Source organism: Scyliorhinus canicula, chromosome 23 (genome assembly GCF_902713615.1).
Source record: "Scyliorhinus canicula chromosome 23, sScyCan1.1, whole genome shotgun sequence".
Classification (NCBI taxonomy): domain Eukaryota; kingdom Metazoa; phylum Chordata; class Chondrichthyes; order Carcharhiniformes; family Scyliorhinidae; genus Scyliorhinus; species Scyliorhinus canicula.
In genome coordinates this window covers 18,342,210-18,369,126 of record NC_052168.1, presented here as the reverse complement: position 1 = coordinate 18,369,126, position 26,917 = coordinate 18,342,210, and the positions used below count along the sequence as shown (strand labels likewise).

Sequence of the window (26,917 nt, the reverse complement as noted above, 5' to 3'; positions counted from 1 at the left end):
AAACGGGATGGTCTACACCTGGACCAGAGGGGTACTAATATCCTCGGGGGGAGGTTTGCTAATGCTCTTCGGGAGGGTTTAAACTAGTTCAGCAGGGGATTGGGAACCTGAATTGTAGCTCCAGTACACAAGAAGCTGAGAGTAGTGAGGTCATGAGTAAAGTTTCAAAGTTGCAGGAGTGTACGGCAGGAAGGAAGGTGGTCTAAAGTGCGTCTACTTCAATGCCAGGAGCATCCGGAATAAGGTGGGTGAGCTTGCGGCATGGGTTAGTACCTGGGACTTCGATGTTGTGGCCATTTCGGAGACATGGTTAGAGCAGGGCGAGGAATGGTTGTTGCAGGTGCCGGGGTTTAGATATTTTAGTAAGCTCAGGGAAGGTGGTAAGAGAGGGGGAGGGGTGGCATTGTTAGTCAAGGACAGTATTACGGTGGTTGAGAGGACATTTGATGAGGACTTGAATACTGAGGTAGTATGGGCTGAGTTAAGAAACAGGAAAGGAGAGGTCACCCTGTTAGGGCTTTTCTATAGGCCTCCGAAAAGTTCCAGAGACGTAGAGGAAAGGATTGCAAAGATGATTCTGGATAGGAGCGAAAATAACAGGGTTGTTATGGGGGACTTTAACTTTCCAAATATTGACTGGAAATACTATAGTTCGAGTACTTTAGATGGATCCGTTTTTGTCCAATGTGTGCAGGAGGTTTTCCTGATGCAGTATGTAGATAGACCAACAAGAGGTGAGGCCGTATTGGATTTGGTACTGGGTAATGAAACAGGACAGGTGTTAGATTTGGAGGTAGGTGAGCATTTTGGTGATAGTGACCACAATTCGATTACTTTTACTTTAGCGATGGAAAGGGATAGGTATAAACCGCAGGGCAAGAGTTATTGCTGGGGGAAAGGCAATTATGATGCGATGAGGCAAGACTTAGGATGCATCGCCTGGAGAGGAAAACTGCAGGGGATAGACACAATGGAAATGTGGAGCATGTTCAAGGAACAGCTACTGCGTGTCCTTGATAAGTATGTATCTGTTAGGCAGGGAGGAAGTGGTCGAGTGAGGGAACCATGGGTTACTAAAGCAGTTGAAACACTTGTCAAGAGGAAGAAGGAGGCTTATGTGAAGATGAGACGTGATGGTTCAGTTGGGTCGCTTGAGAGTTACAAGTTAGCTAGGCTCTAAAGAGAGAGCTAAGAGCCAAGCGAGGACATGAGAAGTCTTTGGCAGGTAGGATCAAGGATAACCCTAAAGCTTTCTATAGGTATGTCAGGAATAAAAAAATGACTAAGGTAAGAGTAGGGCCAGTCAAGGACAGTAGTGGGAAGTTGTGCGTGGAGTCCGAGGAGATAGGAGAGGTGCTAAATGAGTATTTTTCGTCAGTATTCACACAGGAAAAAGACAAAGTTGTCGAGGAGAATACTGAGATACAGACTACTGGACTAGAAGGGCTTGAGGTTCATAAGGAGGCGGTGTTAGCGATTCTGGAAAGTGTAAAAATAGATAAGTCCCCTGGGCCGGATGGGATTTATCCTAGGATTCTCTGGGAAGCTAGGGAGGAGATTGCTGAGCCTTTGGCTTTGATCTTTAAGTCATCTTTGTCTACAGGAATAGTGCCAGAGGACTGGAGGATAGCAAATGTTGTCCCCTTGTACAAGAAGGGGAGTAGAGATAACCCCAGTAACTATAGACCAGTGAGCCTTACTTCTGTTGTGGGAAAAGTCTTGGAAAGGTTTATAAGAGATAGGATGTATAATCATCTGGAAAGGAATAATTTGATTAGAGATAGTCAACATGGTTTTGTGAAGGGTAGGTCGTGCCTCACAAACCTCATTGAGTTCTTCAAGAAGGTGACCAAACAGGTGGACCCAACAGGTAAAGCAGTTGATATGGTGTATATGGATTTCAGTAAAGCGTTTGATAAGGTTTCCCACGGTAGGCTATTGCAGAAAATACAGAGGCATGGGATTCAGGGTGATTTAGCAGTTTGGATCAGAAATTGGCTAGCTGATAGAAGACAAAGAGTGGTGGTAGATGGGAAATGCTCTGACTGGTGTCCAGTTACTAGTGGTGTGCCACAAGGATCTGTTTTGGGGCCGTTGCTGTTTGTCATTTTTCTAAATGACCTGGAGGAGGGCGTAGAAGGATGGGTGAGTAAATTTGCAGATGACACTAAAGTCGGTGGAATTGTGGACAGTGCAGAAGGATGTTACAAGTTACAGAAGGACATAGATAAGCTGCAGAGCTGGGCTGACAGGTGGCAAATGGAGTTTAATGCAGAAAAGTGTGAGGTGATTCATTTTGGAAGGAATAACAGGAAGGCAGAGTACTGGGCTAATGGTAAGATTCTTGGTAGTGTGGACGAGCAGAGAGATCTCGGTGTCCATGTCCATAGATCCCTGAAAGTTGCCACCCAGGTTGAGAGGGTTGTTAAGAAGGCGTACGGTGTGTTAGCTTTTATTGGTAGAGGAATTGAGTTTCGGAGCCATGAGGTCATGTTGCAGTTGTACAAAACTCTGGTGCGGCCGCATTTGGAGTATTGTGTGCCACATTATAGGAAGGATGTGGAAGCATTGGAAAGGGTACAGAGGAGATTTAAAAGAATGTTGCCTGGTATGGAGGGAAGATCATATGAGGAAAGGCTGAAGGACTTGAGGCTGTTTTCGTTAGAGAGAAGAAGGTTAAGAGGTGACTTAATTGAGGCATACAAGATGATCAGAGGATTAAGTAGGGTGGACATCGAGAGCCTTTTTCCTCGGATGGTGATGTCCAGCATGAGGGGACATAGCTTTAAATTGAGGGGAGATAGATATAGGACAGATGTCAGAGGTAGGTTCTTTACTCAGAGAGTAGTAAGGGCGTGGAATGCCCTGCCTGCAACAGTAGTGGACTCACCAACACTAAACGCATTCAAATGGTCATTGGATAGGCATATGGACGATAAGGGAATAGTGTAGAGGGACTTTAGAAGGGTATCACAGGACGGTGCAACATCGTGGGCCGAAGGGCCTGTACTGCGCTGTAATGTTCTATGTTGGTGCAGTGAGGGCATCGGTTTGGTCCCCAGTATGTAACAATCATCGGTTCACCCCGGGGAGCCTAGATAAAGATTTCGGGTATGGCAACGGGTGGGGATTGAGAAGATGGGGGACCTGTTTCTGGAAGGGAGCTTTCCTAGTTTAAGGGCGCTGGAGAAGTTTGGGCTGACAACAGGGAATGATTTTAGATATCTACAGGTGCGGGACTTTCTGCGCAGGCAGGTACCATCCTTCCCACTCAGGGGGATCCAGGATAGGGTTGTGTCTAGGGGATGGGTGGGGGAGGGGAGCATCTCGGACAGCTACAAAGAATTAATGGGGGCGGAGGGGACGCATACAGAGGAGCTGAAGCGTAAGTGGGAGGACGGCCTATGGGCGGAGGCACTGAGCAGGGTCAATGCGACCGCAAGGCTCAGCTTGATCCAGTTTAAGGTGGTGCACCGGGCAACACATGACAGCGACCCGGATGAGTAGATTTTTTGGGGTGGAAGACAAGTGTGTCAGATGTGCGGGTGGACCAGCGAACCATGTCCACATGTTCTGGGCATGCCCAAAACTTAGGGGATATTGGCAGGGGTTTGCGGATGTCATGTCCAGTGTATTGAAGACGAGTGGAAATGTGTCCAGGGGTAGCGATCTTTGGGGTGTTGGAGGACCCGGGTGTTCAGGAGGAGGGAGGGGCAGATGTTCTGGTCTAACCCGGCAACGGATACTACTGGCTTGGAGGGAGTCTAGGCCTCTGAAGTCAGAGGTCTGGTTAACTGACATGGCGAGCTCTCTCGGCCTGGAAAAGATCAAGTTCGTCTTGAGAGGGTCGTTGTTAGGGTTCGCCCGGAGGTGGCAACCATTCATTGACTTACATAGAACATAGAACAGTACAGCACAGAACAGGCCCTTCGACCCTCAATGTTGTGCCGAGCCATGATCACCCCACTTAAACCCATGTAACCCGCAACCCAACAATCCCCCCATTAACCTTACACTACGGGCAATTTAGCATGGCCAATCCACCTAACCCGCACATCTTTGGACTGTGGGAGGAAACCGGAGCACCCGGAGGAAACCCACGCACACACGGGGAGGACGTGCAGACTCCACACAGACAGTGACCCAGCCGGGAATTGAACCTGGGACCCTGGAGCTGTGAAGCATTGATGCTAACCACCATGCTACCGTGAGGCCACTTCTTTGCGGGGAATTAATCATCAGCAGGGGGGAGCTAGGTAGTACAGAGTAGGGGGTTACATAGGCGGGCCTTGGAGGGACAGATATCGGCAGCTGTTTTTTGATGACTGTTCTTTGTACTCTATTGTTTTTTGCACTGTGGTTGTTTGTTATGTCAAAAATACCTCATTAAAAATTCCAGAATTTAGGGATCCTTGGAAGATTCCTGCCAGTGCATCCACTGTGGAGGACTGTCGTACGAGGAGATTGGGTGGACTGGGCCTGTGTTCACTGGAGTTTAGAAGAATGAGAGGGGGATTTCATTAAAATGTTGACAGGGCTGAACAAACTACAGGTTTCCCCTGGCTGGGGGGAGCAGGGTGTCTCTGGAATAAGAGGTCACAGTCTCAGGATACGGAGTCGGCCATTTAGGATTGAGAGGAGGAGAAACCTCTTCACTCAGAGGGTGGTGAACTGTGGAATTCTCTATCACAGAAGGTTGTGGGGGCCAAAGACACTCAATGCATTTAAGAAATAGATAAGATTTCTAGACATCAAATCCTTTCAGCCCAGGAAGGGTTTGTCCAGGGTGATTGTTGCAGTGAAAAGTATTAATGAGCCATGGGCCACAGCTCTGAAGTCTTCTAATTTGTTCATTGAAGGAAAAAAAAGTGAACAAACACACCCAACATTCAGAATACAGAACGATGCACACAATAGAAAAATCACACAAGTTACAGCTCAGGAAAAAGCCATTCAGCCCATCGTGTGTGTGTGGGTGAGTGGTCTGAATGGTCTTTTGCTTTGTGATGCTACCGGAGGTCGCTGGAGACTCCTGAGAGGGTGCACGCGAGAGTGCGCGCGAGAGCGAGCGAGCAAGCAAGAGAGAGCAAGCGAGATCACATCCCACCACAGCTGCTAGTGAAACCTGGAATTGAAAGTCAGTCCCCAGGACACCATTTTGACGGGCGCAACGAGCCCAAGGCCTTTACTTTGCTGCAGGGCTCTGTTGTCAATTAATGTCCCTTTTAGGGGAGGAGATCTGCCAACCTTACCTGGCCTGGCCCCCATGTGGCATCCAGATCCACAACATTGCTGCCCCCTGAAATGGCCAAGCCAGCCTCTCAGTTCAACAAATACCAGCGATGCCCGTATCCTTTGAAATTTTAATTCCCCAAATGGCAAGAGCTCCCACTCAAAAGGACTGGCCCAGATATCGGATGGGCCGGGGTCTTGGTGCCTGGGAGTCTCGGCATCCGGGGCCTTGGGCGGGTGAGGCAGCGGATTCAAACTCTGGGTTTGCTGTTCTCCAGGGACTGGCAGCGGATCAGAGGGCGATTGAAACCCACCAGTTTCCAGGTTCACAGTAGCAGAGCCAGTTAACCACCCCCCCATCCCCCCCCACCAAAATGTACAGGCCTTCTACACCCAGGCAGCTTCCGTCTCCTCCTCGCCCCGCCCCAAGCATGTAACATAAATGAAACTTGGACAAACAGCTCGCTACATACAATTTAATTAAACGTGTTGGTAAATGTTTAAAGCAAATGTTATTTTTTATTAACAGTACAGTTAGGATTCAGTCCCCCACCTTGCATTATGGCTAAAAGAACGAGAGCCTGGGCTCTGCACCCACTGAATCTGAACCCGTGATCGCGATGGATTCCTCGTTTGCCTTCCTCGAGCGAGAGAGGCTGCCCAGGCGAGGGTGTGGTGTGCATGTGCACGCACGCACGTACATGTGGGGTAGTTGGCCATTTCTCCTTTGACAGTGGTTCAATGCAGAGCAGCCAGAGGGCATTAACCACACAACGGGCGTGAAACATGCCCGCCTGTGGGAATTGCCCAGGAGAGTTCTCTCCATATCCTCCGGACAGTTCATTTGACTGCAACAATAACTGGTGGGCATCTATCCAGTCAGTGAGATACCCAGGCTAGCTTTCCCCATTTGGTACAACAAAGCACCAGGTCTTTATTTCAAATCCTGCTGCATCTGAAACGAAAGGTTGCAGAAGGGGAGGCCACCACAGACGATGATCTGTCGTTATCTCAAAGGTTCAGTGAACTTAAAGAGTGGCACAAGTCAGCCAAGCTCCAGGAGCTGATCAAGGGGATAGTTCTTTACTACAATCAGTGCAACCCACCTCCACCCCTGTTTATTACATTGAGCGTCCTCACCGACTGCAGCTAGACACTCGTCAGATTTAGAACGGGTCCCTTGGACGAGGGGGAGGATTACAGTGAGCACCCGGGTGGGCCTTGTGCTGGTAACTTGGCCGAACGCAAGCCTCCACCATTGACCTTCCAGTGATTTGACTTCCGCCAATCACAGGACGGAAATCCAGTGTATAAGTGTGGAGCTGATGGTCAGTGCAGCCTGAGCTTGAGGTGGCGCGGGGTTCAGTGTTTAGTCCTTCGGGGGCAGGCAGCTTTTAGTTGCAGGAGTGATGGAGAACTCTGTAAAGTATCTACATTGCTTCATTGAACCTTGCGCCAGTGGTTAACTCCAAACAGAATAAATAAGAAAGAGAGTGTGTTTCACAGAAACTTCAATCTTCAAGACATTACACAGGAGAGAAAGTCGAAGACACAAAAAGGCAATCTCCCCATGACAGCCAAAAAATGAGAGGTCAGCCTTGGTTTCTGTAACACTTCAAAAACAATCCCCCAAAACAGGCAAATTCCAGAGAACCAGTGCTTTTAGTGAGTGGAAATTTGCAAACTAGATTTTGTACTTTTAACATGTTAGCGGCTGTACCTAGTGCAGGGGGTGGTGAGTTTTCAACTTTTAAATAAATTTACCAAAAAGGGAGTCTTTTTAGATCTGGTACGATTCCTCCCTCGGGTCCCGCTCGGATTCCAGTGCTATCGTACCCTCTCCTGTACTCAGTGCCAGCTGCTGGATTAGAAATTGTATTCTCCTGATCGTGCTCTCTTTGCCCAGGCCAATGCCCATGGTCGCTTGTCCAGTGCGAGATGGCCACTGGGTCGAGCTCAACCTCTGACCATACCCAGGCCACCGACTGTGACCCTAGTGCGGTAGAGATTGGGAATGAGCTCAACCCCCTTCTTTCGGACCACTGATCTTATCAAAATGCTCCCAGCAAGAAGGTTTATCGGTCCAGGACTGACCCACTACATTGCAGGGAGTTCAGTATCCCGGGGAGATTGATCAGTGCCGAGGGTGGCTGCAGGCTTGGAGAGCACCCGAGTGGTCAAACAATTTGCATTTCTCTATCCTCCCTCTCGGTCAGGAGCAGAGTTTCACAGGTTTAGTTAATCAGTAAGTGTTATAGCCCCTTTGACCGGGAAGCGGGTTTGAAGCGGAAGAGGGCCCATATAGCCCCCACCTCCTCCCTCCCTCCGACTCACCGGCTAGTGTTTTCACTCCATTCTGGAGCCATGTATTTACAACATTCAATTACTTTTGTCACATTTCACATGAGCCAAGCTTAAACTCAAGTCCACCTGGCTCAAACCATGGGATAGTGGGGTGGGGTGGGGGGGGGGATCTTGCTGCCCTATCACAGTGCACTGCACTTCATTCGCACAACTCCTTAGGAGGCAGGGAAGAGAAGAGAAAGGAGTTTAGTACTCGAAAGAAATCTCAATTGGAATCGGAATCGAAACCACTTGTGCCCGACACCGGGGGTCCTGGGAAAAGAAAAACGAGATGATGTGCGTGGTGAAGAAATGGGTGCTGGTGTGTCAATGTGGATTCGATCACAGCACGGGTTACGTCCCAGCAGTGGCACAATCCCGGACAGTAGATGCTGCACAGTCACCCGGACCCCCTGGCACAGGCCTCACTGCCAGCGATCGCTATGTAATCCTCCCGGTCTGATTGTAAATCTCAGCAGCTTTCACAGGTCCCGGGCCCCTGCCCTCTTTCCGATATGGATTCTCCAATATGTACCGGTACTTGTCAAAGTTTCGCAGCAGGTATTTGGGAGCGTACATGTGCTCTTTGGGGTCCGCGGGGGGGTAATCTTGCTCAGTGCCGTCAAACCAGCCCCCCGTCTCGATCAACTCTCGAATATAGCTTAATTCCCTTTTCTCTTGGTAATTCCCCCAGCGGGGGAAGTCACCGTTCTGCGCAGACAGGAGCTTGTAGCGAATGCCCTCCGGCTTAAAGCACCAGGAACAGTGCCAGCCTGCAAAGTGAAGTGGGCTGCCCACTGCCCAGGGCACCAGGATGTGCCCCGTGCTGTTCTCATACTGCCGGAAGTTTGGCATTAAGTAGTACTCTCGCCGCCTCAGCTTGATGCCATCCCCATTGTACACCATGAAGAGCATGGCCACAGTGCAGCCGGACACCACTTCCAGGCTCCCTGGCTGCTTCCAGAAAAAGCCATAGAGCGACTTGCGCAGGTGGAAGGCGAAGGGTTCGGTCCAGCCGTCAAAGAGCTTGAGGAAGAGCACGCCGTCGTGAGCAGGGATCTCGTCGGCGTCGTTGATGAGGAAGATGTCATCGTCCCGGAGATCGACGATTCGGCTCATCCCGTTCTGCGTCAGGTAGGTCCGCAGGTAATCGTCGGCGATCCAGCCATCCTGCCGACCTCCGCTGGGGAAATGGTCCAGGAAAACATACAGGATCTTCTGGCCCACGTAACCATAGGTCCCATTCAGGAACATCTCCACAAACTTCAGGGGCTTGGGCTCCCCAAAGGCAGTGAAGTTGGACTCGCAGATGATGAAAACATCGACCACGTTACCCAGCTCGCGAAACCGGACGTCCAACAAGTCAAACTCATGGTTGATGTTCACGGCATTGATGACCCTGCGGGGCACTGCCCGCGGGCTCAGACGCTCTTTTGTCGGCAGATTAGAATACTGGACCATGGTGGGCACCCCACAGTTTGGCCCATGCCAGCCTGGGAGGCAAGGGCACCCAACCCACCTACGCCGTGGCCTCCCACTCCACCCCCGGCTCGCCACCTTCTGCGCCAGCTGCTTATCGATTGCACTGCGGCCCCAGTCCAATGCCCCCTCCACAGTCGTCACCGACATCTTGGTGCCCTGCTTGAAACAAATGGCGCCAGCCTTGGTCTGCAGGAAATACTTTGCCTCGTCATCTCTCAATTCAAACAGAGCCCGGTGCAGCGGTGGGTGGCCTCTGCTCTGGGCCTGGGGCGTGATCTGAAGCCCGAGGCCAGTGTTCACATCCTCCGCTACACTTGGCTTCCAGAAGAACTGCGAGTCGACAAAGATGGAGCGGAGTGAAGGGCTGAAGGCAGAGAGCTCGCGGGAAAACGTGATGTAGGACAGGGCTTTGAGGAAGTGCATGAATGAGATGAGGCACAGTCCGGCCATACACAGCACCAGAACCACACGGTGACGCCTCATCTTCATCCTAAACGGGAGAGAAGAGAAAACACCAGCAATTAAAAACGTTGCAAGAGCAGCATTGCTAAAGCACCTTTCACAACACACTCTACAGCCACCGTCACCACGTAGGAACATCCCCCAAAGGGCACTCAATCCCCGGCTCGCCACCAAAATAATCCTGCGAGACACCGCAACCTTCCCGAGACAAAGGCGAGAGAACGACCATTAAATCATGGTCAACACGGACGGTAGCACAGTGGTTAGCACCGCTGCCTCACAGCATCGAGGTCCCAGGTTCGATCCCGGCTCTGGGTCACTGTCCCATGTGGAGTTTGCACATTCTCCCCATGCCCCCAGTCTGTCTGTCTCTCTCTCTGTCACGCCCTCTGTCCCTGGCTGTGAGCTTTTAGAGCAGGGAAAGACCTGCATTGATGTAGCGCCTGACACAGCCCCCATCTCTTCCTCGTAATTTATGCTGTCAAATTTCAACCAGGGTTGGCAATTTGGGAGGAATCAGCTGATTTTCGCACAGCAAGATCCAAGGCATTGGCAACGGGAGGTGGGATCGCTCTGGTCGTCTCACCGAGAGAGAGGGTGGGGTAGGGGCCGGGGGAGAGGTTTCGCCCCCACAACCCGAAGATGTGCAGGGCAGGTGGATTGGCCACTAAACTGCTCCTTAATTGGAAAAAATTAATTGGGTACGCTAAATTTATTTTTAACAAAATCATGGTCAACATTAGTACAATTAACATCTCCAGGCTGGCCAGAGAACACATCAAATTCTGAATAAAATGGATCGGTAACTTCTCAATCCTTCTCTCCTCCTCTTGCAATGAGCTTTCCTTTTTATTTTGAGAAAATATTTTATTGAGGCATTTATAGTTTTAAACATCAGGTTTCCACAAGAACAAAACAGTGTAACCAACATACCCCCCAGTAATAAACCCCAGCCAACATGGCTTACCCAGACTGTACCACCTTCCCCAGCCCCCCCTTCTGTTGGTTCTCCTGCCCTTACTCGCTCCCCCCCACCCCGCCCGCATGCCTCCCCCCACTGTTGACAGCTAAATTTTTCTTGAAGAAGCCGATGAACAGCTGCCACCTCCTGGCAAACCCCTGCTGCAATCCGCTCAAGGCACATTTAATTTTCTGGAGTCTGAGAAACGCTGCCACGTTGCTAACCCACGCCCCCAACTTCAGGGGTTGCGAGTCCCTCCATCCTAGTAGGATCCATCTCTGGGCCACCAGGGAGGCAAAGGCCAGATGATCGGCCTCGCTCACCCCCTGGGGCTCCCGGGGTCTTCCGACACACCAAAGACGGCCACCTCTGGACTCGGCACCGCGCTCATTTGAACGAGCTTGTCATCAACAGCTCGGCCATTTCGTTCAGTGAGGGTCCTGTGAAACACCTCGGGGACGTTTTACAAATGTTAAAAAAAGGGCTATACAAAGTCAAAGCATTGTTACGTTGCTAGCTCTGGGGTCGGGGGCTGCTAATCCCCGGCAAGTCCCCGGTCCTGGAGAATGTTTTTGCTCCCACATCGGGAGAGATTCGACTAAATAATTTATCCATCAGGGGGAGAATAAACCAGCTGAAGATAAACTGAATCTTCTCAAAGATTTCAGGAAATGAGACAGAACGATGAGAGGAAAATATGAGACCTTCAATCTGCTCTAATTTTAGCATGGCATGGAAAGCGGAATGAAATGAAAATGAAATGAAAATCGCTTATTGTCACGAGTAGGCTTCAATGAAGTTACGGTGAAAAGCCCCTAGTCGCCACATTCCGGCGCCTGTTCGGGGAGGCTGGTACGGGAATCGAACCGTGCTGCTGGCCTGCTGGGTCTGCTTTAAAAGCCAGCGATTTAGCTCGGTGAGCTAAACCAGCCCCTCTGAATAAATAAATAATAAAGAATAAATAATTAACCAGTCACATTAGGGTACATGGTCTTTGATAAGTCAAAACTTTAAACTAAACGCAAACATTAGCCAACAACCCCCCCCCTTCATTTTTGTTATAAATGTTCTTTATTGGGTTTTGGAATAAAGTATATTTACAGTTATGTACAGAATGAGATATATAAGACGACCACACACAGACAAAAAATTAAAAATAAAGTAACTTGTAGGGTATTATGCACTAGCTCAACAACAGCAACTCTGTACAATTGCCAATATTATTTTTAACACATAAGTAGGCATCTGTTTGTGTGGGGGTGGGGAGGATTGGAAAGGTAGATATACATTTGGGTGCCAGAGCAACAATTACAGAGGGCAATACGCAAATGGATCTGGTGTTGGTATCAAAACTTTTATGATGCCAAGGGGTGTTGACAGGCTGGATGCGGGAGCGGATGTTTTGTCCTGTGGGAGAATCTAGAATTAACGGTCATCGTTTGAAAATAAGGGGTCGCCCATTTGAGATTGAGATGAGGAAATTTGTTGCCGAGGGTTGGGAGTCTCCGGAACTCTCTTCCTCAAAAGGCAGTGGAAGCAGAATCTCAAGAGCTAGATAGATTCTTCATTAACAAGGGTGGACATGGGCAGCACGGTGGCGCAGTGGGTTAGCACTGCTGCCTCACGGCGCCGAGGTCCTAGGTTTGATCCCGGCCCTGGGTCACTGTCAGTGTGGAGTTTGCACATTCTCCCCGTGTTTGCGCGGGTTTCGCCCCCACAACCCAAAGATGCGCCGGCTAGGTGGATTGGCCACGCTAAATTGCCCCTCAATTGGAAAAAAGGAATTGGGTACTCTAAATTTATTTTAAAAAGAACATGGGGGAGGGCGTGAACGGTTATGGGGGCAGACAGGAAGGTGGGGTTTGAGCTAACAGTCAGATCAGCCCGGATCTTGAACGGCGGAGCAGGCTCGAATGGCCATGTCTAGCTCCTAATTAGTGTGCGCATATGAAAGAGCATTTCCATCAATCCCATCACCCAGTAATTATTTAATCCAGCTCCGGTTTTGAAAGTTCTTATTGAATTGGTTCCCACCACCCTTGTTGTCAGCGCTTTTTCCAGCTTAAAGCAACTCACTGCAAATAGAACATCCCCTCATGCCCCCTCGGCTTCTATGTCCTAGAGTCAAAACCCTCACGACTTTGACCACCTTTATCAAACCTCCCCGATCCACGGAGACTAACCCCAGATTTTACAGTCTTTCCACCATTAGGGGGTCTCTGATCAGAGGGGAGGCAGTGGGGTAGTGGTACTGTCTCAGGACTAGCAATCTATAGACTGGCATGGTGGCGCAGTGGTTAGCACTGCTGCCTCACAGCACTAAAGACCTTCAACCCTAGCCAACACCACCTTGGGATGCAAATGTCTTTCTCTACCAGATGAGAAACTGTGGCATGTAACAGCAACCAAAGATACAAAGGATATTACTTAAATAAATAGTTAGTGGCAGCACAGTCTCCCTGCGTGGGTTTCCTCCGGGTGCTCCGATTTCCTCCCACAGTCCAAAAGATGTACAGGTGAAGTGCACTGGCCATGGGGTGGGGGTTGTGGGCCTAGGCAGGGTGTGTTTTCAGAGGGTTGGTGCAGACTAGGTGGGCCAAATGGGTCTCCTTCTGCACTACAGTGATTCTACAAGAGCAAAACAAGGTGACAGACGTTTAGACAAAGTCCAAAAGATCAGCTAATCTGCAAATCGGCAACACCCATGGTTTAATGACATAATTGGAGGCGAACAGTAACCTGCCCGGACTTAGTCTCAAAAAAATTTGATTCGCTACAAAGTGTTGCTGCCAAGACTGTTCCTGCCTTAAAAAGGGGGTGTAAAGGTCCTCCCCATAGCTATCCAAACACACGGGCCTTGCTCGTGACACTGACATCACAAGAATAAATAGACCTCAACTCCCATCTACTTGCTTTGGCTCAATACTCCTTCCTGCTAGCGTCTGGGACAAAATCTACTGATCACCGATTTAAAATTAAACTTACCTCTGCATCTTTGTGTGGGCTTCCTTCACACATCCACCGCACGGTGTTTGAAGAAGCGTTTCCCCAACTTAAATGGCCTGGCTCTGGTGTGCAGCACTGCACTTCATACCCATAGCTGGAGGTGTAGCATCCAGATCCGATGCTAAACCTCTCCTTTTATACCTTGGCCCTCTTATTTATAACATTCCATTAGCCTTTGCCTTTTTGTTTTGTACCCGACTGCTAAGTTTTAGTGACCTGCTTACATGAGCCGGGATCTTAAAGTTGGAGTCACTCCAAAATGGACCGGCCTCAAGTTTATCCACGTGGAGCAGCATCTGCTGCAGTTTCGCCGAATCAATCGCTCTTGGAAGTGTTATTGTCTCATCTTCCCCAATCTTTAGTCATTGACAAACCTGTCTCTCTGTTATATTAGCAAAGTCATTAATATCGTGATGAGTTGAAGTCCCAGCACAGATCCGTGAAGAATGCCAGCAATCACAGTTCCAAATTTGTGTGCAGACTCAATTCAGGCCTTACTGACATGGCAGTAAGACATGCCAAACTAAAATTAAACTTCATTATTTCCTGCTCATTTAACTGTGCGGAACCAAAAGATGGCTGCCACACGTCATCTGACGTCTGTGAAAAAGTCGCCATTGCATTGCCTGCTCCCCTCTTCAAGGGAGAGATAACTGGGGTGTGGGGGGGGGGGGGGGGGGGGGGGGGGGGGGAGAGTCAAGGTTGAGAAGGCAGAGCCTTCAAGAATAACCTTGGTTAGTACGGGAATTTAATAATAATCTTTATTGTCACAAGTTAGCACTGCAATGAAGTTACTGTGAAAATCCCCTAGTCGCCACATTCCGGCACCTGTTCGGGTACAGAGAGGGAGAATTCAGAATGTCCAATTCACTTAACAGCACGTCTTTCAGGACTTGTGGGAGGAGGGAGGAAACCGGAACACCCGGAGGAAACCCACGCAGACACGGGGCCTCACGGTAGCATGGTGGTTAGCATCAATGCTTCACAGCTCCAGGGTCCCAGGTTCGATTCCCGGCTGGGTCACTGTCTGTGTGGAGTCTGCACGTCCTCCCCGTGTGTGCGTGGGTTTCCTCCGGGTGCTCCGGTTTCCTCCCACAGTCCAAAGATGTGCGGGTTAGGTGGATTGGCCATGCTAAATTGCCCGTAGTGTAAGGTTAATGGGGGGATTGTTGGGTTGCGGGTTACGTGGGTTTAAGTGGGGTGATCATGGCTCGGCACAACATTGAGGGCCGAAGGGCCTGTTCTGTGCTGTACTGTTCTATGTTCTAACGTGCAGACAATGAGCCAAGCCGGGAATCGAGCATAGGACCCTGGCGCTGTGAAGCAACAGTGCTAACCACTGTGCTACCGTGCCGCCCCTTAATCCAAGCTGCATCAGGAATCAGCCATCCAGTCAACTAACTTAACCAACCCCCAAATATGACACTGGATCGAGAATAACACTACACATCCGTCTGAACTTGTCCTCCAAAACATTTTCATGGATTGCACTGGAAACATGTTCTGACATTTTGCTCGTGGAATCTCATCAGGGCCCATTTCAAAAAGTAACTACGAAAGGAAATGTTGCACCTTTACAAGATTTTAGTCAGATGGTCTACCAAGACAAAAGCTGCCTGAAACAGGGTCATCAATAAGGATGACGACTTTCTCCAGAGGCTAATGACTGGGACATAGGGGCAGCACGGTGGCGCAGTGGTTAGCACTGCTGCCTCACGTCGCCGAGGTCCCAGATTTGATTCCGGCTCTGGGTCACTGACCGTGTGGAGTTTGCACATTCTCCCCGTGTTTGCGTGGGTTTCGCCCCCACAACACAAAGATGTGCAGGCTAGGTGGATTGGCCACTCTAAATTGCCCATTAATTGGAAAAACTGAATTGGGTAATCTAAATTTATATTATAAAAAAAGGACTGGGACATAAGCCAGGCCCAGACACCAGATGAATATCCCTTTCTGAAATCATTGTGGCGGAGGGAAGTCACATGACTTAAGTGACCATTTCACAATCTCTTTCTACCAATATTGGTTGGTAGTAAGAACTCCGCTTAAAAAAATATTTTGTCAAGCCTTTCATTGTGCAGTCAAAATTTACAAGAATACAACGCAAAAGATCAACAAATTTATATTAAGAACAAAGAAACGTACAGCACAGAAACAGGCCCTTCGGCCCTCCAAGCCTGTGCCAACCATGTTGCCCGTCTAAACTAAAATCTTCTACACTTCCGAGGTCCGTATCCCTCTGTTCCCATCCTATTCATGTATTTGTCAAGATGCCCCTTAAATATCACTATCGTCCCTGCTTCCACCACCTCCTCCGGCAGCGAGTTCCAGGCACCCACTACCCTCTGTGTAAAAATCTTGCCACGCACATCTCCTCTAAACCTTGCCCCTCGCACCTTAAAGCTATGCCCCCTAGTAATTGACCCTCTACCCAGGGAAAAAGCCTCTGACTATCCACTCTGTCTATGCCCCTCATAATTTTGTCGACCTCTATCAGGTCGCCCCTCAACCTCCGTCGTTCCAGTGAGAACAAACCGAGTTTATTCAACCTCTCCTCATAGCTAATGCCCTCCATACCAGGCAACATCCTGGTAAATCTCTTCTGCACCCTCTCTGAAGCCTCCACATCTTTCTGGTAGTGTGGCGAGCAGAATTGACTATACTCCAAGTGTGGCCTAACTAAGATTCTATACAGCTGCAACATGACTTGCCAATTCTTATATTCAATGCCCGACCAATGAAAGCAAGGATGCCGTATGCTTTCTTGACTACCTTCTCTACCTATGTTGCCCTTTTCAGTGACCTGTGGAACTGTACATCTAGATCTCTCTGACTGTCAATACTCTTGAGGGTTCTACCATTCACTGTATATTCCCTACCTGCATTAGACCTTCCAAAATGCATTACCTCACATTTGTCCAGATTAAACTCCATCTGCCATCTCTCCGCCCAAGTCTCCAAACTGTCTAAATCCTGCTGTATCCTCTGACAGTCCTCGTCACTATCCACAATTCCACCAACCGTTGTGTCGTCTGCAAACTTAATCAGACCAGTTACATTTTCCTCCAAATCATTTATATATACTACGAACAACAAAGGTCCCAGCACTGATCCCTGTGGAACACCACTAGTCACAGCCCTCCAATCAGAAAAGCACCCTTCCATTGCTACTCTCTGCCTTCTATGACCTAGCCAGTTCTGCATCCATCTTGCCAGCTCACCCCTGATCCCATGTGACTTCATCTTTTCTACCAGTCTGCCATGAGGGACCTTGTCAAAGGCCTTACTGAAGTCTATATAGACAACATCCACTGCCCTACCTGCATCAATCACCTTTGTGACCTCTTCGAAAAACTCTATCAAGTTAGTGAGACACGACCTCCCCTTCACAAAACCATGCTGCTCATATACAAAATTCATATTGTATATGAAGAGGGTGCCGATTTGTTGGCAAGTGGATTCTCATTGGTAGGAGGTATTATCATGGAAAATGCACCAATTGACGGTGGGTGACTGACAGTTAACTGCCAAGCATAGTTTGAAATTTAGAACAGGCAGTTTGACAGATTGATAGCCATTTATGGGTTCATTCCTCTTGACCATTCAATCTAACTCTGGCAACATCCTGGTGCAGTGCATTGCGCTTCATAAGTGTAGCGTCCAGGTCCGATCGAACGGATTCCCGAGTAACGAGTCAGCGAATGTCTTGTCACTTATTTTGTTTAGCTGAAACAGGAGCAATGTGCGCCCATGCTCCTTCTGTCTGCAGGGACCACAGGGCCCTATGCATCAATAGATGTAGCTTCCAGTACATGCAAATGCATGTGCTCACACTGCGAGCCTGACTGACGATCTAAAATTGGTTGTCAACGTAATTCTTAGCACAGGGCGGGTGTTGTGCTAATGGACACGGTCTTGAGTTTTGCGATTGGTTGGGTACAGCCTGTACCTTGCCAGTTGTGAACAGCGGCTGGGACATGCTGTTTGATACGATCCGCTAGTCTTTTGAGGTGCACAACCCACATACCTAGCATGACACTGGCACGGTAACTCATATCCCACATTACTCATCAGAACATCTTTGGCTTGGCGGCAGCATTGAGTCGGTGGTGAATACACAGTGTTGCTACTGCAACAGTAGCAGCGTGAAACAGCGAGCTTCACCTGTTGCCCAAATGCCTGGTCCTTCCAGGGTTCCTTCCTCCTTCACCTGGGGAAGGAGCAGTGCTCCGAAAGCTAGTGTTTGAAACAAACATGTTGGACTTTAACCTGGTGTTGAAAGACATTTTGCTGTACTCGTGACAATAAGCGATTTATTATTATTAACTGAAAAGTGCCCAATCTACTTCATTTGAAGTCTACTTGTGACAATGAGCGATTTTCATTTTCATTTCATAGGCTTCAAATGCAGTTACTGTGAAAAGCCCATAGTCGCCACATTCCGGCACCTGTTCGGGGAGGCTGGAATAGGAATTGAACCCGCGCTGCTGCTTTTGTTCTGCACGACAAGCCAGCTGTCTTAGTCCACTGTGCCAGACCAGCTGGCGGCCGTGGGTCTGTTTCACGCGTTTTTACACGATGTATAGCGAGTGATGATCTGAGCAGGGTAGCTATCTACTCACTGGGTGCTACTTTATTGTCACAAGTAGGCTTACATTAACACTGTAATGAAAATCCCCTAGTCGCCAAACTCCGGCACCTGTCCGGTACACCGAGGGAGAATTCAGAATGCTCAAATGACCTAACAGCACATCTTTCAGGACGAGGAGGAAACCGGAGCACCCGGAGCAAACCCACGCAGACACGAGGTGAATGCGCAGTCTCCGCACTGATAGTGACCCAAGTCGGGAATCAAACCTGGAACCCTGGCGCTGTGAAGCCAGTGCTAACCACTGTGCTTTGACTGCTCCATTTGAAAAGGTGAATTTGAGAGCAGGATGGATCCATTAAGACGTCTAAGAAAATTACTACATGCAATTCCAGATTTCAACATAGCAAAAGGTATCATCCACATATCAAAAACATTAAAGCAGTCGGAGGTTCATAGAATTTACAGTGCAGGAGGCTATTCAGCCCATCGAGTCAGCACCAGCCCTTGGAAAGAGCACCCTACACAAGCACATACCTCCACCCTATCCCGGTAACGCACCTAAACTTTTTTGGACACTACGGGCAATTAAGCGTGGCCAATCCACCTAACCTGCACATTTTTGGACTGTTGGGAGGAAACCGGAGCACCCGGAGGAAACCCACACAGACACGGGGAGAACGTGCAGACTCCGCTCAGACAGCGACCCAAGCCGGGAATCGAACCTGGGACCCTGCAGCTGTGAAGCAACAGTGCTAACTACGGTGCCCATCAGGTTGGGTGTCATTCCATTGAAGAATAGGGTTAATCATGGAACTCGACAAAGATGTTTGAGAGAGCTGGGACTATAGGGGATCCCCTAGCAGTGTCATCTATTTGGGCATACCTGGTGTTCCATAGAATCCCTACAGTGCAGAGGCCATTTGGCCCATCAAGTCTGCACCAACCCTCTGAAAAGAGCACTCTACTGAGCAACCCCCCTGTCATAACCCCACCTAACCTGCACATCCAGAGACAGGGAGGGGCAGTTCATCATGGCCAATACACCCAACCTGCACATCTTTGGACAGTGACCAGAGCCCCCCAGAGGAAACCCACGCAGACAGTGAGAGAACACGCAAATTCCACACAGACAGTGACCCAAGGCCGGAATAGAACCCAGGTCTCTGGCGCTGTGATGCAGCAGTGCTAACCACTGTGCCGCCGTTGGATTCTATGGAACATCATGGATGCCCAAAAAGATGACGTGTGCCACCCTGTTAAAATAGAACTCAACACGAGTTAATAAGTTCGATGAATACTGATTCAGGTAATGGTGGCGGGTCTAGATCGCCATGATGTATCGTTGCAGCACGAATTTCTATGGCTTCCTTAAGTCGAACATTGGTGAAAGGCTAGCAATGTCAAACAGGCACAGCATCGCTATCAATACACAAGTTCCATATGGTCTTCGCAAATTTGAAGGAATCCTTTGCCATGTATGTGGATAACTTGCTCAAGACGGATTGTAACAATTCACCCAGCTGCTTGACCAATTCATGTTGCAAAGAACAAAGTTTGATGAAAATTCTGTTTTGTTCTGAAACCCATATAAACGGCAATGCTTGACATTCCCCTGTCTGACGACTTTATTTTCTCAAATAATTCAATCGGTTCATTAGGCCTGAACTATAGTATCATAGAGTCCCTAAAGTGCAGAAGGAGACCATTTGGCCCATCGGGTCTGCACCGATCCACTCCACCCTCTACCCATAACCTACCTGCACATCACTGAAAAATGAAATGAAATGAAAATCGCATATTGTCACAATTGAAGTTACTGTGAAAAGCCCCTAGTCGCCACATTCTGGCGTCTGTTCGGGGAGACCGGTACCAGAATTGAACCGTTCTGCTGGCCTGCCTTGGTCTGCTTTAAAAGCCAGCAATTTAGCCCAGTGTGCTAAACCAGCCCCTAATAATTTGCCTGCACTGGACACTAAAGGGGAAATTTAGCATGGCAAAGTCACCTAACCTGTACACCTTTGGATTGTGAGAGGAAACTGGAGGACCCGGAGGAAACCCACGCAGACATGGGGAGAGAAAGTGCAAACTCCACACAGATAGTGAGCCAAGGCCGGAATTGAACCCGGGTCACTGGAGCCGTGAGGCAGCAGTGCTGACCACTGAGACACCGCGCCACCCCCCACCCCCCACCCCCCCCCCCCCCCCCCCCCCCCTCCACCCCTTAACAAATCCAGGTTGGCTCCTCTTTACCAGCTCAAATTTCTTGAAGTGTTTGGTCATCCTGACTTTAGAGAGACTCCAAAAGATTGCCACACACTAGACATCAGCCTCAATTTCCTGGTATCTCTCTCTCTCTCTCTCACAAATAATGATATTACATTTGCAATTTTCTAATCTAAAAGGGACAATTTCTGAATGGAGCACAGAGAATTTCATGACCGTACTTCTTTTCAAACCCTGCTCACACAAATCCCCAGCTTCTTGAATTTCACTTTTGTCTGCATGGAAATCAGTTTTGGATACATTGCTGGTTCTGGATATTTGCCAATTGCAGCGCCTTTAGACTCAAGTTAAATGCTGTTTTCTAGCTGACACCAAGACTGAAAAGGTGTTCAGACACCCCCCCCCCCCCCCCCCCCCCCCCCAGGACTGTTTTCAGAAATACAGAAAAAAAACCTTAAAAGCGTTTAAGCAGCGGATGCTGTCCAAGGTTCCACTGTTAGTTCCCGGGGACTCTGACAACATGCAACGCTCTGAGCTGGTCCCGCTGCTTGCCAACGGCCCACAGTTACCGCTCCAGCAATTCCTGCTCAGCAAGCCAAGTCAAAATGTAACTCTCACCTCTGAAACAAGACACCGGGGAAAGCCAGACCACAAAACAACCCCCGCAAATTCAGATCCAAGAAACTCGGGAGCAGCTTTTTAGCACGGGTGAGAGTCGGAAGATTGATGGGGAGTAAACAAGTCACATTGAACTCTTCAAAAGCCCTGAATTCCAATTAGCTGCCACTCGTTAACATCCTGTGCATTACTGTCACACTTTCGTCCCGTCTTAGGATCACAGCTGTTTAATAACCAGGAGACTGGTCAGGAGTCACTCTCCCCCCACCCCATAGGCAGGCTAGAGCAATAAACAGGGAGCGGTAAAGTATTGAATAAATGGCACAGAGATCAAAAAAAGATATATTCCACAGGAGTGCGTTCACCAAAGCCAACAGCAGCACGTCAACAGATCTCCAACAAGATCACAAGTAAGCTGCAGGTGAACAACAAATCTCACCTCACAGGTTGCTCATCTGATGAAATTTTGGTGATATCACGCATTGATGTGCATAATGCAAGCAGATAGGTGAACACACCCTCTGTACCCACATTTTTATTTTTTATTTTAAAGTACCCAATTCATTTTTTCCAATGAAGGGGCAATTTAGTGTGGCCAATCCACCTAACATCTTTGGGTTGTGGGGGAAACCCACGCAAACACGGGAGAATGTTGAAACTCCACACGGACAGTGACCCAGAGTCAGGATCGAACCGGGCACCTCGGGGCAGCAATGCTAACCACTGCGTCACTGTGCTGCAGCCCATCTGCACCCGCATTTTAATAACTGGTGTTCGGAACCACAATGTATTGTGCATTCTTACTGTCTAAAGACTAATAAGCAGTCTCAGAATCGCTCTAGAAGGACAGAAGAGAGGAATGCTGAGAATTTATCCACTCTGGCAAACACTGGATTTACGTGGAAATTGAAATAACCAGTGTTGAGCGAAATGCTCTGGGCACAAGTGATAATCACCTTAAACACGAAAACTGACTGCTATGGGGACATTTGCACTATGATTGGTTATCAAGTCTTAATTACTGCCCTATAATACTCAATGTTACGTTTTAAAATATCGTACCACAAGTTTGCTGATGACCCAACCGTAGTGGGCTGGATCTCGAACAACAATGAGTCAAAGTACAGGAGGGAGGCAGAGAGTGGAGTGGTGTAACGACAACAATCTCTCCCTCAAATGTCAGCAAAACTGCAGAGCTGGTCATTGACTTCAGGAAGCAAAGTATCGTACACACCCCTGTCTGCATCAACGGGGCCCAGCTTCAAATTCCTAGGTGTGTACATAACCAACAATCTGTCCTGGTCCGCCCACGGCGACACTACGGCCAGGAAAGGACAACAGCACCTATACTTCCTCAAGAAATTCGGCACACCCACATAGACTCTTAACAATTTTTACAAATGCACCATACAAAGCATCCTATCTGGTTGCATCACAGCCTGGTATGGCAACTGCTCGACCCAAGACCGCAAGAAACTACAGAGAGTCCTGAACACAGCTCAGTCCATCACGCAAACCCACCTCCCATCCATGGACTCCATCTACACCTCCCGCTGCCGGGGGAAAGCGGGCAGCATAATCAAAGACCCCTCCCACCCGGCTTACTCACTCTTCCAACTTCTTCCATCGGACAGGAGGTACAAAAGTCTGAGAACACACACCAACAGATTCAAAAACAGTTTCTTCCCCACTGTTACCTGACTCCTGAATGACCCTCTTATGGACGGATCTGACCTCTTCACACATCTTCTCTACTGAGTAGTACTTCACCCGATGCCCGTGTCTTTGTATTTACACTGTGTATTTTTGTCCTGTCTTTTCCCCCTCATGCATGGAATGATCTGCCAGGACTGTACGCGGAACAATACTTTTCACGGTACCTCAGTACACGAGACAATAAACAAATCCCAATCATACATCAGAAGAACAAGAAGAAGTCCCTTGACATTCTGTCATTAATTCCAACTCAAGTGCAGCTCAAGAGGCCATTTGGCCCACTAAACTTCTGCTGGTCGGCAACTAGGAAACCAATTCCTATCCCATTCCCAAAAGACTTTCTGAAGTATTCCATTCAGTTTATCATGTAAAAGTTTGGGGGTCATTAACTGGAGCGTATAGCAGGCTGACACTGAAGATTATGGGTTCAAGGCCCACGCCAGACAGCCCATGCAGCCTCACAGCGCCAGGGAACCGGGTTCGATTCCGACCAGGGTGACTGTGTGTGTGGGGAGTGTGCACATTCCCCCGGTGTCTGTGTGGGTTTCCTCCAGGTGCTCCTGTTTCCTCCCAAAGATGTGCAGGTTAGGTGGATCAGCTATGCTAAATTGCCCCTTAAGTGTCATGATCAATGCACGGGGTTACAGAAATAGGGTGATCAAGTGGGCATGGTAGAGAACTCTTTTCGGAGGGTCGGTGCTGACTCAATGGGCTGAATGGCTGTTTCTGCACTGTATGGATAATATGCTTTCTCAATACAGTCGGGAGATCTAGTTGGATACTGACCACCAATCGTGGACAGCACGGTAGCACAGTGGTTGGCACTGTTGTTTCCCAGCGCCTGGGTCCCAGGTTCGATTCCTGGCTTGGGCCACTGTCTGTACGGAGTCTACACGTTCTGCCCGTGTCTGCGTGGGTTTCGTCTGGATGCTCCAGTTTCCTTCCACACCTCCCGAAAGATATGGGGCGGAATTCTCCGCTCCCCACGTGGCGTGGGAGAATCATGGGAGGGCCTCCTGACATTTATTACTGGCGCCCCCGCGATTCTCCCCCCCTCTCGGAAAATCGCCGCTCGCCGTTTTTTCATGGCGAGCGGCGATTCTCCGAGCCTGATGGACCGAGCAGCCGGCCCTTCACGCCCGTTTCACCACGGCAGCAACCACACCAGGGGCCCGATTGGCACGGGAGCACCACGTCTGTGCTCGGGAGGAGACAGGCCCACGATCGGTGCACAGCGATCGTCGGGCCTACGTCCAAACGGACGCACTCTTTCCCCTCCGCCGCCCAGCAAGATCAAGCCGCCACGTCTTGCCGGGCGGCGGTGGAGAAAGACGGCACTGCGCGTTTGCGTCATCTGCGCGCTGATGTCATCCGCAAAGCGCCGTTCAGGCGTCATTTCCGGCAGCCAAGGTCGCGGCCGGGAACGAAGGGGGCCCGCTCCTAGCCCCCCCGGGTGGGGGTGAATTAGGTGCGGGGAGCGGGCCCCGAGGCCGTCGTGAACCTCGGCCGAGTTCACCACGGCCTCCACGATTTTGGCCACCAGCGGAGAATTCCGCCCATGCTGTTAGGTAATTTCGACATTCTGAATTCTCGTTCAGTGTACCCGAACACGCGCTGGGGTGTGGCGACTAGGGATTTTTCACAGTAACTTCCTTGCAGTGTTAATGTAAGCCTACTTGTGGCAATAAAGATCATCATAAAAAGGTCAGATGATCACTGATGATTGCAGAATGTTCAATACATTGGCTTCTTCTCAGATGCTGATACCGTCCATGTCCATCTGGACAATATCCAGGCTTTGGCTGACAAGTGACAAGTAGCATTCATGGCACACAGGTACCAGGTATGACCATCTCCAACAAGAAAGAATCTAACCATTGCCCCTTACATTCAATTAATCTAACCATCGCCCCTTGACATTCATCGCTGAATCCCCCACAATCAACATCCTGGGACCAAGACCAAAAACTGGACTGGATTAGCGCTATTAAATATTGTGGCTACGAGCAGGATCAGAGGCTAGGAATCCTGTGTCGAGTAACTCACCTCCCGACTCCCCAAAGTCTTTTCACCATCTACAAGGATCAAGTCAGGAGTGTGATGGAATACTCTCCACTTGCCTGGATGAGTGCAGCTCCAACAACACTCAAGAAGCTCAACACCATCCAGGACAAAGCAGCCCCGCTTGATTGCTCCCCCTTCCACAAACATTCACTCCCTCCAACACCGATGCACAGTGGTAGCCGTGTGTACCAGCTTCAAGATGCTCTGCAGGAACTCACCAAGGCTCCTTCAGCAGCACTTTCCAAACCTGCAACCTCTACCAGCTAGAAGGGCAGGGGCAGCAGATGCTTAGGAACTCCAGCCCCATGATCAGCATCATGCGTTGAAACTATAACATACATTCCTTCACACTCACTGGATTGTTGCTTCACAATCCAGGGATCCAGGTTTCCGGCTTGGGTCACTGTCTTTGTGGAGTCTGCACGTTCTCCCAGAGTCTGCGTGGGTTTCCTCTGCAAGCTCCGGTTTCCTCCCACAAGTTCAAAACACGTGCTGTTAGGTAATTTGGGCAGTCTGAATTCTCCCAGACGAAACCCACGTAGACACAGGAAGAACGTGCAGACTCCTCACAAACAATGACCCAAACCAGGAATCAAACCTGGGACCCTTGCGCTGTGAAGCACGTTAGCCTTGCTGCCTCAGAGCTCCAGGGACCCAGGTTCGGAGGGTCACTGTAGACTCAATGAGCCCAATGACCTCCTGCACTGGCTCGGTGCAGACACAATGGCTCAACTGGCCTCCTTCTGCACTGTAGGGATTCTATTTATACTTATGTAAGCAGGGCAGGGGATAGGAGTGGGATAACAATGTAATTAATGGGAGGAGCCAGATCTGCAGCAGATTTTGCTGGAGGTTAAGCTGAGCAGCAGTTTTCGCCAAATCATAGAATCCCTACCGTGCCGAAGGAGGCCGTTTGGCCAATCGAGTCTGCACTGACTCTCCAAACGAGCACCCTAACTAGGCCCACACCCCACCCTATCCCCATCTAACCTTTTGGACAATAAGAAGCAATTCAGTATGATCGATCCACATCTTTGGACTGTAGGGAGGAAACCAGAGCACCTGGAGGAAACCCACACAGACACAGGGAGAATATGCAAACTCCACACAGTCGCCCAAGGTCAGAATTGAACTCAGGACTGGCACTGTGAAGCAGCAGCACTAATCACTGTGCCAACCTAATGCTGTCAGGTGAAGCAGTAGTCCGATACAGACTGAAGAATCTGAAGGATCCCCCGAAAGGAACTCCCTTCAAGCAGCATTGTCAAGAAATCTCTGTACAAGTAACCCCGTGTTTACTAACTCAATGGGACAACAAGGTGGCACAGTGGTTAGTACTGCTACCTCACAATAGCCAGGAACACAAGTTTGATTCTGACCTGGTGACTGACGAGTTTGTCCAGTGTTTTAAAAAAAATAAAAATTTAAAGGACTGGGCTTAGGAGGAACTTCTTCACCCAAAGGGTTGTGAATCTATGGAATTCCTTGTTCAGTGAAGCAGTTAAGGTTCCTTCATTAAATGTTTTTAAGATAAAGATAGATAGTTTTTTGAAGAATAAAGGGATCAAGGGCTATGGTGTTCGGGCCGGAAAGTGGAGCTGAATCCACAAAAGATCCGCCAGGTTCAAGGGGCCATATGGTCTACTTCTGCTCCTAGTTCTTATGTTCGAAAGTGCCCAATTCTCTCTTGTCCAATTAAGGTGCAATTTAGCACAGACAATCCACATTCCCTGCACATCTTTGGGATGTGGGGGTGAGACCCAGAGAGGACAGTAACCCAGGGCCGGGATCAAACCCAGGTCCTCGGCGCCGTGATGGCAGCAGTGCTAACCATTGCATGAACCATGCCGCCCCCCCATTCTCCCCGGGTCTGCGTATGTTTCCTCTGGCTTCCTCCCACAGTCCAAAGATGCACAGGGTATGTGGAATGTCCCTTAAGTGTCCAACGGTTAGGTGGTGTTACAGGGAAGTGGACATAGGTGGGGTGCACTTTCAGAGGGTCAGTGCAGATTCGATGGATCGAATGGCCTCTTTCTGCACTGTGGGTATTCTATTATTCCAAGTGGCCTTTGCTTACTGGAGATACTGGAAGGCATACGTTAGTCATGTTAAGAATTGTTTCATTGTCAATGGAATAGCTATTTTCTGTGATGTTAATGGGCGCGATTCTCCCAGCCCTGCGCCGGGCCGGAGAATCCCCTCAACCGCGCCACGCGATT

General features: G+C 49.3%; 1 protein-coding gene across 3 annotated transcripts in view; it reads right to left on the bottom strand.

Annotated features, from left to right (window-relative positions):
- Positions 1 to 5,694: 5,694 nt before the first annotated feature.
- Positions 5,695 to 26,917, bottom strand: part of LOC119956433 (beta-1,4-mannosyl-glycoprotein 4-beta-N-acetylglucosaminyltransferase-like) — a 36,082-nt gene continuing 14,859 nt past the window's right edge. The window contains exons 1-2 of one of the 3 annotated variants that reach the window (XM_038783651.1): positions 20,919 to 20,939; positions 5,695 to 9,547 (exon numbers count right to left, since the gene is read on the bottom strand). In XM_038783651.1, coding sequence (XP_038639579.1) covers positions 8,017 to 9,546 — 1,530 coding nt within the window. In that variant the 5' untranslated portion in view covers position 9,547; positions 20,919 to 20,939 and the 3' untranslated portion in view covers positions 5,695 to 8,016. Of the gene's footprint in view, positions 9,548 to 20,753; positions 20,773 to 20,918; positions 20,940 to 26,917 lie in introns of those variants that run through there. The other 2 variants (XM_038783652.1, XM_038783650.1) reach the window with 2 other exon arrangements.